This window comes from Vombatus ursinus, unplaced genomic scaffold (assembly GCF_900497805.2).
Source record: "Vombatus ursinus unplaced genomic scaffold, bare-nosed wombat genome assembly UNPS02014838.1, whole genome shotgun sequence".
Taxonomy (NCBI): domain Eukaryota; kingdom Metazoa; phylum Chordata; class Mammalia; order Diprotodontia; family Vombatidae; genus Vombatus; species Vombatus ursinus.
Genome location: NW_020954616.1, coordinates 665,865 through 678,299, shown reverse-complemented (window position 1 = coordinate 678,299; position 12,435 = coordinate 665,865). Strand labels below are relative to the sequence as shown.

The 12,435-nt window shown below is 42.0% G+C and overlaps 1 protein-coding gene across 1 annotated transcript in view; it reads right to left on the bottom strand.

Moving 5' to 3' along the window:
- The window catches only part of COPA (coatomer protein complex subunit alpha), a 38,358-nt gene that overhangs the window by 7,829 nt on the left and 18,094 nt on the right, over nucleotides 1-12,435 (bottom strand). The window contains exons 11-23 of the mRNA XM_027840054.1: nucleotides 10,675-10,825; nucleotides 9,579-9,645; nucleotides 8,443-8,518; nucleotides 6,179-6,261; nucleotides 5,367-5,506; nucleotides 5,176-5,261; nucleotides 4,942-5,080; nucleotides 4,085-4,247; nucleotides 3,815-3,961; nucleotides 2,393-2,582; nucleotides 2,198-2,293; nucleotides 1,358-1,446; nucleotides 1,060-1,183 (exon numbers count right to left, since the gene is read on the bottom strand). Coding sequence (XP_027695855.1) covers nucleotides 1,060-1,183; nucleotides 1,358-1,446; nucleotides 2,198-2,293; nucleotides 2,393-2,582; nucleotides 3,815-3,961; nucleotides 4,085-4,247; nucleotides 4,942-5,080; nucleotides 5,176-5,261; nucleotides 5,367-5,506; nucleotides 6,179-6,261; nucleotides 8,443-8,518; nucleotides 9,579-9,645; nucleotides 10,675-10,825 — 1,551 coding nt within the window. The remainder of the gene's footprint in view (nucleotides 1-1,059; nucleotides 1,184-1,357; nucleotides 1,447-2,197; nucleotides 2,294-2,392; nucleotides 2,583-3,814; nucleotides 3,962-4,084; nucleotides 4,248-4,941; nucleotides 5,081-5,175; nucleotides 5,262-5,366; nucleotides 5,507-6,178; nucleotides 6,262-8,442; nucleotides 8,519-9,578; nucleotides 9,646-10,674; nucleotides 10,826-12,435) is intronic.

Here is a 12,435-nt window from a genome sequence, read left to right as displayed (position 1 = left end):
TGTGCTGAATGTTGCAATCAGGGCCAACTTTCACAATAAATAAGAACAGGAGCTGCAACAGAACCAACCTATAAGCTCCTAAAAATTGGCCTCTGTGCCAGATAAACCCTAGGATGATAACCCCTTTCTTATAGTCTCATTTCTCTCTAAAATCTGGCCTAAATCTGTCTTACTACGATTCAGATTCATTAGAGAACTAAGCTACTCTTCACAAACATATCTTTATTCAGTTTTCCTTGCAAGTAATTCAATCTTAATTTTCTCCTCTACACCTCACATGTAACCCTTCCATTACCACTATTTCTCTTCCCTAAGTTTCTCTAAGTTTCCTACATCTTCTGGGGAAGAAATTAAAACCAAGCATTCTTCTCAGGCCTTCCTTTCTCTTCCCTACTTCTATTATCATGCACATTATATAGGTAGAATCCTCCTGAGTACAGAAAAAGGCCCTCAAGCAAGGAAGCTTGGGTTTCATTTCTTTGGGGTATACTTGATCTGAAGGCTGTTTCTCAGGACTCTTTACTAGAAGATCTTGAAGTATTTTATAATCAATGTCTTGGGAGCAGATCATAATATTCCTAGTTAGAAAACAGAACCAGAGAAAAGATGTACTTTGTCTACATCTACCTACATGTTCCTCTTATCAAGGAGAGGATAAGGATGAAGTGAATTTGAAGTTATAGTTCTCAGGGTATATATGGTTTTGAGTTCTCAAGAACAGATAGACTAATAGATCAAACACCCAAATACAGAAAGTGGAAAATCATGACTGCTGTTTCAAAGTTCCATAGAACAGAGTATGAAGCAGATGAAGCTGCATTTTAAGGCAGTGTCTGGTACAGGCAGCTTCATGTTTCCAGAGGCTTGTGTCCCGTGAGGGTCCACCCAGAAAAAAAGCCGAATGGAGCCAAAGTAAAGGGTAGACTGCTGACAATATCCACTGAGTTCTACCAATTAATCAATCAGTAAACATTTATTAAGCACCTATGCAGCAGTTACTTCAACAAACAAAAAGTGGTAATAGATAGTTGACAGCTAATGGATGTAGTGTATGCTTACCCTTGCTGGCAATAGAACCCTCAAAGAAGCCTTTGGAAACAGTTAGTAGGGGCCAGTTGGTGTCCAATGGCATGATGGGTGCAGGTGGCTGAAGCAGCCTGGCATTAAGGTCAATGTCTGGAATCTGAAGGGTGATCAAGAATAGGTACAAGGTTATAAAAAAAAAGGGAAAATGTCTGGGGTCCACTCTGGTCATTGATGTTACCCTCAACCTTCAAAGATTTATACACCAAAGTCCCTTCAAGGAGCTCAGACTTTCCCCCTGATCCAGATCAAAGGAGCCTAATCTGGGACTTACCGTCTCCTTCTCTGGGTCAAATGTCTCCTTGAGGCTCTCTGCTTCCTCATCCAGACCATGAGTGGCAGCTGTAAGGTAGGCCAGGGATTCTGTGGAGGAAATAGACCTCAATTCTAGACATCAGCTTTCTCTACCCCTTAACCTGGACATTAGTGTTTTATCTGGTGAGAATCTTTTCTTTTTCTGGTTTCCTGAGAAGTGAGAGCTCCTTTTGGAGCAATAAAAAGGCGTGTAGGTTCTGAGGGGAGAAGCACAGTTCTAAGGGAAAAGCAGAATCATTACCTTCTCTACCAGTTGATTCCTAAATTGCCATTTTAACCTGTGGCTCTTCTAGTACACCAACCTCATCCCCTTCCTCTGACTTACCAGGACACCACAATCCAACAGACCTACAAACACGAATGACATCCTCCTTGGGGCATCAGGTGGTCAGGTTATTATGGTATGGATAAAGTATAGATCATTCTTGATCTGGGAGATTTGCAGGAAGCTGGTTCTAGAACTGAGCTAGTCTATCTTTTAAGAGAGGGATTTTACCCATCTATTTTTTGGGAATTCGGATTCTAAGCCCCTCAAACTCCTGTATTACACTAACACAGATACTTCTGCTCTTCCTGTGGAAGCATTCCTGGCCTAAAAGTCATGGGCAGCACCTTCTTTTTGATCTGAGTATATGTGTGTGTCCCGTTCCCCTCCCCCCCTCCCCCCGGTGATGGCAGGCCTCCTGAGGAATACAAAAGGAAACATACCACATCCCTCAACCTAACAGGTATGTATTATGGAATGGAAAGCACTGGCTCTTTAAGAGTCTAAAGGACCTGACAGGTATTTTAAACTCACTCTGTCCACAATTCTTCAGGATGCGCACACGTTCTGAAACATCACCTAGGTACAGGGCATTTTGATAATGGCCACTCATGTCTTTTCGGATCTCAGCTGCACAAGATAAGAAGAAACATCAGGTCATGTTCTTTTCTCTTTTTCCTCCCTCCTCCACAGACCCTCTCTTTCCAACCGTGGTTTTAAGGACCTCACCGATCTTCATCATCTTGCGAAGTTTCTCAAGGTTGCCAGTGATGAGGTATAGGAAGGAAAGTTTATCAAAATTCTTGGTACGTTGGTAGCACATCTCCACAATCTGATGGTTTCCCTGGAGTAGGGCCACTTCTCCTAGCTTTTCCCAGCAATTCTTGTCATCTAGAGCCTTGGCTGCTTCTAGGGCAATCTGAGGACATCCCAAGAGATACAACTGAGAGGTTAAGAGTGACTATTGCTGACCTAGGAACTCTGAAGGTGACTTCAAGTAAAGTTACTGGAGCACTGGCTGTACTTTCAACTCTATTAGATCTTACTCTTATTCTGTCTGATTGAAATCACCCCGTCATATGTATATTTCTCAGGGATTCGTGATCCAGGTCAGGGAACCACACCAGCTTTGCCACTGTCTAGCTCTACAACTTGGAGTGGGCTAGGGAAAGTGGAAGGGGCTAACTCTAGAGGTGGTAGGTTGCTCCTTAGAGGTTATTTAACCAGAGGCTAGATGACCACTTGGCTGATATAGTGGGAATTCCTTCTGGGTATGGTTTGGATTTGACAGTTTCTAAGGTCCCTTTCAACTCTCAAATCAAGTAATTATGTGATTAACTTGTACAGCTTCTCAACAAATTATTCACTGAAATGATATCAGAGAAGCTGTGGAATTCCATAGAATCAGTTCCAACTTAGTTTACCCTGTTCCCTGCATGCTGTATTGTTAGGTCCTTAAAGGTGATTCAGCTGCGGTCTCTGTTGTTGTTTTAGTTATTTTTCACTTGTATCTCACTCTGTGATCCCATTTGGGGTTTTCTTGGAAAAGATGTTGGAGTGATTTGCCATTTCCTTCTCTAGTTCATTTTACAGATGAGGAACTAAGGCAAATAGCGTTAAGCGACTTGCCCAGGGTCACTTAGCTAGTGACTGAGTGTCTGAGGTCAAATGTGAACTCAGGCCCAGTGCTCTACCCACTGCGCTACTGAGCTGCCCCGAGGTCTCGTAAAGACTAAAAAGGCAGATATTCAGAGTTGAATGGATGTGATAAACATCTCACATCATTATGTCATTTTAATGGACTCCTTTCAAAGAGGAATTTAATAAACTCCTCTCTCTACCTGAGGAAGCAGAACAATGAATGCTGGGATTTGTTCTCCATTTTGACTATCCTGTTCCTGTCTTGGGAATAACAAAAAAAAGTGAAAACAGAAATATCACAGGTTATGAGATACTCACAGAGACAAAGATAAAGAAAGGTAGGAGACAAAGACAACACAAACATAAAGGTAATACAGCTTATCATTTAAAAAATCCTGAACTGTATTTGAGGTTCTTCATTTACAAACCCAGGACCATTTACAAACCCAATTATCCAATTCTTCAACTACCAATCCATGCCCTGATATTCCAAGAGACTGGTGGCTTTACCTCAATGTTGCCACATTCCAGGGCCAGACTAAATCGAGTCTTCTCATCCTTAACAAAGTGCAGTGCCACTTCAGGATAGCCCTTCTTCTGGAGATAGGCAATGATGGACTGGCCCACCAACTTGGCATTCCTCACCATGTGCAGTACCTAGAAGTATGTTTGTGGGAGCAGGGATGGTGATAAAGACTGCTCAGAAGAGAAGTAGCAATTCTTACATTTGATTTTACTTAAAGATGTCCCCTCTGCCCTGGGGCTGTTTTTTCACCGTACCTCATCATATTTCCTGTTGATTAAGGCTAGCTTGAATTTGAACTCTGTGGGATCAATGGTAAGCACTCGTGGACGACACTCTCGGTCTAGGCAGTACACATTATTGCCCTTCACCCGTGTGACATAGATTGGCAAGTCAAGGGTACGGATGATCCCATGGTCCCTAAAGGTGAGAAGAGAGGGAGAAGAAAACACAGTTATGAGCACTGGTGGAGAAACAGTTTCAGGTCTAAGGTATGCCCTGCTGTAGAGGAAAAACAAGGAGTTCTGACTCCTCCTTACTATGCTGCTAAATCCTATCCAGCCTCATTAATCCATCTATCCTTGACCTGCCAAATGCTACCTGAGTTATTGAGGTAAGAATTTATGCCAGGAGGATGATACTACATGCTGATATTATTAATTTTACTTTCTCATGTAGACTGAAGATAGGATAAGGAACTCTGCGTCTTCCTTTAGAAAAAATTATTGTTTGAGGTGGGAGATGATGGGTACGGGAAATCCTATGCACTGTCAGACTGTTGATATTTGGGTTAGTTTTACTGAACTGCTTTCTTTTCTATTTTTTGTCATAACGGAAGGTTCTCTGGAGAGGGAAGGAGAGAAGGATATATTTGAAAATGAAGGTGACATAAAAAAAGATATTGGTGGGGAGTGTAGAGCAATGTTATGTAATGAAAGGAGTGAAGGAAGTCAGTGGTGAGCAAAATGACTACTTATCTGCAGAGTATGAATCTGGCCACTGGATTTGGTAACAAGATTTTGCCAAGTCTCTTGGGGAATGTGAATGATCTCAAATATATCTAAGATAGGTCAGTTGTTTCAGAAAAATACATTTTCTTATATAGAGAACTTACCCAGTAGTGACAGCATATTTGATGTGGTTGCTGGTGGTATAGATAAACACACCACTCTCGTCCCAGGCACCACTCTTGACACGAATATTCTCATGGATGTTACAAAGAGACTCCAGTTTACGATTACAGATCATGATGGCTATAAGAATCAGGGAGCAAGGGACATGAGTACCCTGTTGGGACATGGAGGGTGGTATAGGTAGATGAGGGACCCTGCTCTGAGTTAGTCCTTACCATGCTTGGCCAGCAGAGCTACATGAGACATATCTGCTGACCAAATGACATACTTCACTTTGGAAATCTTCACGGATGCCAGAGTCCTAGGAAGAAAAGGAGACAGAATAAGGGGGACATCATCCCTTTATCCCAGGTCACAACCTAGATTCTGATGGTCTCTAAGGGACCAAAGGAGTCGGGGTAATTACCGCTTCTGTTGTACATCAAAAAGTGTGATGGAATCAGCATCTCGAAGTAGCAGGTTCCCTGTGCCTGCATAAAAGATCTCATCACAGTTAGGAACCTGCACTTTTTTGGTGATTTCATTCTTCAAGTTCTTGATCAGAAGCTGAATTGAAAATGAAAGGATAAGGCATTTAGTGTACAGAAAAAATGCATAAGGTTCCTTTCTGAGTAGCTACTTCCTTGGCTTCAATAAGTTATGTGCTCTCTTTTCATTATTCCACAAATCTTATGCTGACCAAGAGCTTAAGATCTGTTATTAGGTAAGGGTTTTTTCCTTTTCATATCACCCCAACTCTACCCTCTTCTTAGCCCTTTCCTCAGTGGAGACATTCAGAGAAGCTTGGCAATGACTGTATTCATCAAAGAAACTTAAAAGAAAGTCTGCAGAGCTAGTCACATAAATATATGACTGATTTCAATCTAAGAGCAGAAAGACAACATGGCTGATTACTTTACAGCTTCCTGACAGAGCGTGGTGGTAAAAGAGACAGTATTTTATGAAGTAAGGTAGGCCCAGAGTCTATTACAAACCCCATGGTAAGACATTCTTCTTACTCAGCAATAGGGGAGAGGAATATTTTATTATGGGTCCCATTTTTTCAAACCTTGTGGCTTCGGCTACAGTAAAGAGCACTTTATTTTAGAGCTTGAGTCCTGAGGTGATCTGCCTGTGATCTCAATTGTCAATCTCAACAAGAAAGGTAGTAATAAATCAATTCTGTTTACTTAAACAATGATAACCAAACCCTGCAAAAACTTCTTGGTTATAACTCACCGAATGCATACGATCCAGGACAGCAAAACGATTTCGGGCAACCCATACGGCTGTCAGGCCAGAAGAACGTTTCCCTTCAGGGGCTAGGGAGAACAAGATGGGGTGGGGGTCAGTAAGGAGGGACATGTGGTAAGCCACTGGCAGGTGACAGAGTCAGGTGCTATGGAACTACCAGTCCTGCTGGCTGCCATCTTGGCTATGCCAGCTCAGCTGCTTCCTAACTAATTCAGTCATAACCCGAGGCTATTGATGAGTGACTTTTCCCCACCATTCTTCTCCAAATGCCAGTATCAGTCCCCCAATCCTCTTTCCCTAGGCCAAGTGGCTGCCTGTCAGCCAATGCCATGTGCTGGCAAAGGGGCCGCCTATCCTAGGAGACAGAACACTCTGTCAAGCTAACGAGCAGGGCCTTCCTAGCCAAGCTGTGGCACAGCGAGGGGCCTGTCGGTGGCCCAGGACCCCCCACTGATAGGCGGCTAAACAAGGTGGAGGAGAGGCAGAGCCCCCCTCTCTAGCTTGCAGCTGTTCTGCTGCTTTTAACATGTAAATGCAGGCCTCCTCAAGGAGCCCTGTGGGACTGGGTGCAGAATTCAGAAAGCACTCTGACTGAGGGGAGCCCTTAAGGAAGGAGGACTCCGTGACTGAGTAGCATCTAGTACATAGTTGGTACACAACAAAGTTCAACCAATGCCATCAGCCCTTAGAAGACTCACAAAAATCTCACATCACTTGTACTGAAGCTGATTATGAATTTAAGACAGATCTTCTTAATGCCTAGAGCCTACTGTCTGGGCACTCAGCATGAGGATGAACAGAAGGATGCACTGTAATGCTCCTTTATCCATCAGTAACAGGAGATAATATGGCAGAGCGTACTGACCAACATACTGAGTGGCCTGGCCTAATTTCTCAGACACCTGGGGTGTCTGGCTATTTACAAGGCTAATTATTATTGTAGCCAACACTCCACTACCAGGAGCTTGTGATCCAATGTGTGGATTATCCAAGTCTTTTGCTTCTCCTCCTCTTTCCTTCTGCTGCCCATCTTTGGGCTGTTTCTTTGCTAATTAGTAATCCCATCGTCCCCCTCCAGGATAGGCAAGAAAAAGGAAAAGAGATAAAAAGACAAAACTAAAACTCCCCAATTTTCCATAAGCAGTCGAGCAGTTCTGAGGGAGAATAAGTTAGGTTGGTGAGGAGGCAAACCTCATGGCTCAATGGAAGTTCTAGAAAGATCCCTAAATATCCATCACTGAGCTATCCAGAGTTCTTATTCATTTTTGTGTCATGAACTACTTGGTGGTCTGCTAAAACCTATGGACCCCTTCTCAGAAGAATTTTTTTTTTTTAAACTTCCTAATGGAGGGAAATGATAAATTTCAGGTAGAGGTTAGTGAAAATAAAGATGTAATTTTTTTTCCCATCCAAGTTGTCATTCTGTCATGATCTAGGTCCTTACAGTCTCTGTGACCATCCATAGCAGCAGCAGCAGCAATGCCACAGAAGAGAGTGGTTGTCCCACCAAAGGGGACATGCCCCACCAATCTAAACTATCAATGGGCAACAAAAAAGGCTCCTCTGGAACCTTCCAGCAGGGGTCAAGGTGTTTATAGAGAAATGAAGATCTGAGGCCTGAACTGCTGTCCTGCTGGCTTCTGCAGGACAAACAGGAGGGACCACAGGAAGAGGAACATGAGCAGGAGGCAGAGCTACTCCAATAATCAGCAACGTCAGCAAGTTGTGACAGGGAGGCCGTTCACAGTGGGGTAGGAGTGATGGAGGAGGCAGCAGGGTCTCAGCTGGATCCTGAGATCCCAGGTGGGGCTTGGGGCTGTTAACAGCCACATCTTTCTGACATGTGAGGGGAGGCAAATTGGAGCTGGAAGTGGATGGGAGAGCATAAATCCCCAGCCCCAGGGTGACACATTCCCAGATTGGAACCAGATTTTTAAATAAATGAAACTACCAGGGTGAAAGTCATCTCAGCTGACAATAAACCAGGACAGCACGCTGTGCTGAAAGGGAAAATGGAGAGTTTCTAATAACCAAATTATAAAATATATATATCTAGCTGGGGTAATAAAATGTGGGAGGAACATGAATTTTTCACAATGTAGTCGCCTATGATGCAGTCGTCAACGGCACCTGCCAACAGACATGAGCAATGTGGAAGTGGTCTGGGAAGGGAAGGTGGAGGACTTGAAGAGAGATGATGATGTGAGTGAGGGGTAGGGCTGGAATGAGTGGAGCAGCTGAAAGCTTACCATCAGGATTCTGAGAGTCTGCATCCTTGGGAATTGTATATAGGTCATAGGTGCTGTTTTCTAGGTTGCTGGCTCTCTGTAAAAGAGAGTAGTGAGATTATCAGTGCAAAAGAACACAGCAAAGCTCTTCAAACTAACACAAAGAAAACATTTCTTTTCTAAAAATATAATACTCTGAATATCTGATTTTAACATAGCCTGACCCTCCCCGCCCTGAGATGTGTGAAGAATGTACATAGAGGCAGGGTTTGTAGGGATCTTTTCCAAAAATTTTCCCACATATAAAATGCCATTCATCCTCCTCAAACCCTGAAAATTTAGGATAACCATAGGCATTACTCTTCTTTCAATTTTATAGATAATCAAACTGAAAGACAGAAAGGGGAAAAGAATCTTTCCATGTCTCAGGGCAAATTGGCTGAATGCAGGTAATCTGTTTTGCTCCCTTAGAGTGCCACTACTCTCTACTTCCAGCATTCTTCAGTAAATTAAAAAAAAACACCAAAAGATGTTTACTTAAAAGAGAAGCTGCCATTGAAGAATTAGTCTTTAAAAAAACAAGGGTTGGAACAAGAAGATAAATTAGTAATAGAGCCCATAAATCAAAAGTGGAATATGAACACTGGTCTTATTTTCCTGACTTGGCAGCAGGGGAACTAATACTGGGGATATTTTTTAAACTTCACTGCAATTTGGGTTGCAAGAAGTAGAGACGGTAACGTGGAGACTCTGTAAGTATCTCTTTTCAAAAGGCTTATTAATTATCTGACCCATTCTTCTACTCTGATCCAAACAATGAGATCAAGTTAACTGCTTCCTGGGCTAAGAGCAAACACGGTGTTAAACACTAAAAATTCAAAACAAAATTGTCCTTTTGAAAATCTAGGACATTCCATACTTCACTGGACAATAAGAATGAATTCACCATTCCTAGGGTATATACTATTCAACAATCCTTCACTTATGATAATGGGACTATACCTGGTGTGAGCCTATGGATGTTCACTATGCTAATCCTCAAGAGATCATTAACTCTAAACATCTAAGTAGGCTACTGTGTTGCTATGGGAAAGAGAAGGTATTTAAATCTTGTATACTTTGAGGTTTAAGAGCCCACCTCAATGGTGATTACTCACTGTGCATAGTAGGACTGCATTCTCTGCTGGGTTATATGACATGTTGAACACTGGGAACTTGGAACCACTAGGGAGATGCAAAGAAGAGGAAATTGGGAAGAAGCACAGAACAGAACTGAGAAAATCCAGCTTTTGGATTTTTAAATTTCTCTCAAGGTTGCATTCATTTTCCTTCCATCTAACCTTCTAATTTGAGTCCTTTTTTCTAAGTAAAAAGCTTTTAAAAAACAAACCCAGTACACCCTGAATCACTGAACAGAAGGTGGTGGCAACAACTGAGAAAGGACAGGCTGCAGGGGAGTGGGTTCAACCTAGCCGAAATCCAAATTCCTACACACAATTACAATTGACACCACAGAGTAACATGACTTGATTTGTCTCTGGCAGTTTTCTCTATTCCTTGGAACGCTTATATCAACCCAACTTTTATTGCAGCAATACTGGCAGAGGACAACAAACCCCCCAAGCCAAGGTTTGTCACCATTAATGTTTCAGCATGCTGGTGCAGCTGGCTTTCCGAGAGGACAGTGCCTTTTGCTAGGAGTCCCAGGGGTTATCACATCATCTGTGCACTCTGGTTTGGGGTTGTATATATATATTGCTGATGGGTGGTGGAAGAATGAGGGAGAGGACTGTGTATCAAACAAATACAAAATGGACGTTCCCCTCAGAACACGTGTAACTCTATCTCCCAGTCTGATCTGTGCTGGTCCAATTTAAGGTGAATGTGGTGTCACCAAGTTGGGGTACTCTATTAAAAGAGAATTTCCTTTGCTAGGCATAAGAACAGATAGATGAGTCAAGACCACGGCAGTAGAGTTCTTTGTCCCAGGAGTCACTAGCTGAAATTGATGGTTCTAGACCTGAGGGTCTGAACATACCCACTCCCAAGGTTACCTATAACTACCTTCCTTGTCCACTATACTGAGGTATAAATTGGGCAGCACCAAGAAGATCCAAAATGTGATGTGGGTGAAAAAAATCTCAAATGCTATTTAAAGAAACACCAGATGAAAGCCCATGGGAGAGATATTCTGTTATGGACTGGTGTTAGGAAGGTAGAAGAATTAACTGGTCAACTTTAAGCCAGACTTACCTCCTCAACTGCATGACAGCAACATCTTTAGAGCTGTTAAAATCTAGGTGGCGCAAGAATCGATCCTTGACATAGTGTAGCATATTACCATGAACAGCATAAGCGGGTCGTTCTCGTTCCAGTTTAAAGACAATCATGCCACCATCATGACCTGGATGGAAGGGGAAGGTATGATTGACTTTGGTAAGACACAGAAGCTAAGGAATAGACAAGGCTAGGGAAAGGGTTGAGACTTGGTAGGGTTCAGGACTGCCTCTTTGCAATTTCCAATCATACCTCTACTCTTGGAGGCTAGGTAGAACAAGTATAATTTCTCTTCCAAATGACAGTCCTTCAAATGCTTGAAAATCATCATGTCTTCTTCACCTCCCCTCTCCTTCCAGCAAGGGTTCTATTTTCCAGGTTAAAAAGCTCTAAGTTCAGGGGCAGCTAGGTGCCAGACTGGATAAAGCTCTGGTGTTGGAGGACCCGAGTTCAAATCTGGCCTCAGACACATGACACTTACTAGCTGTGTGACCCTGGGAAAGTCATTTAACCCCGATTGCCTCACCAAAAGGCAAAAAAAAAAAAAAAAAAGCTCTAAGTTCTTTCAACTGATATAGATGTGACATGATCTCTAAGCCCCAGGAGACTAAGAAAAAGATTTAAAAACTTGATCATTTTCTACTAGCTTCTTCCACTATCATAAGGAGACCTAACCTACTGCTTTTCCTTTTTGGTCTGAAAGGAGAACTACATGTATGTGGTTTAAGATTCTTAATGCCAGTCATTTATGATATATATAGAAAATGGAGTCAAATTCATAAGAATACAAGTTATTCTCCAATTGAAAAATGGTCAAAGGGACCTATAAATACAAAAATATAGCAGTTATTTTTGTGGTGGCAAAGAATTGGAAACTGAGGATCATCAATTGGGGAATGGCTAAACAAGTTGTGCTCTATGATTATGATGGAATACTACTGTACTGTAAGAAATGATTAGCAAGATGCTTTTAGAAAAACCTGCAAAGACTTACACGAAATGAAGAAAAGTGAAGTGAGCAGAACCAGGAAAACAGTATACATATTAATAGCAATATTGTATGATGAGCAACTGTGAATGATTTAGTTCTTGTCAACAATACAACAACCCAAGACAATTCTGAAAGACTTATGCTGAAAAATGCTATCTCCCTCCAGAGAAAAAAACTGGTGGCGTCTGAATGCATATTGAATCATTTTTTTTTTTTTTTAGGCAATTGGGGTTAAGTGACTTGCCCAGGGTCACACAGCTAGTAAGTGTCAAGTGTTTGGTTTGAGGCTGGATTTGAACTCAGGTCCTCCTGACTTCAGGGCCAGTGCTCTATCCACTGCGCCACCTAGTTGCCCCTGAATCATATTTTTTAAACTTTACTTTTCTTGTTTTTTGTTTTTTTTTTAGGTCTGGGTTTTCTTTCACAGCATGAGTAATATGGAAATATGTTTTGTATGATGTACATGTATAACCCCTGACCTAAATCAAATGGCTTGCCTTCTCACTGAGGGAGGAAGGGGAAAAATGGAGGGAGAGAATTTGGAACTAAAAATTTAAAAAATGTTAAAAATTGTTTTCACATGTAATCAGAAAAAAAGTAAAATATTAAAAAAGGGGAAAAAAAAGATTCTAAAGGCCAGGGATCAGTACCGAATAGGATCTGGACAAAGAAAGCATGTGATTTGCCAGTGCAATTCAAAGTAAGTAGGTCTCTGAGAAAAGAGGAGATTTTTTCTCCAAGAAGAC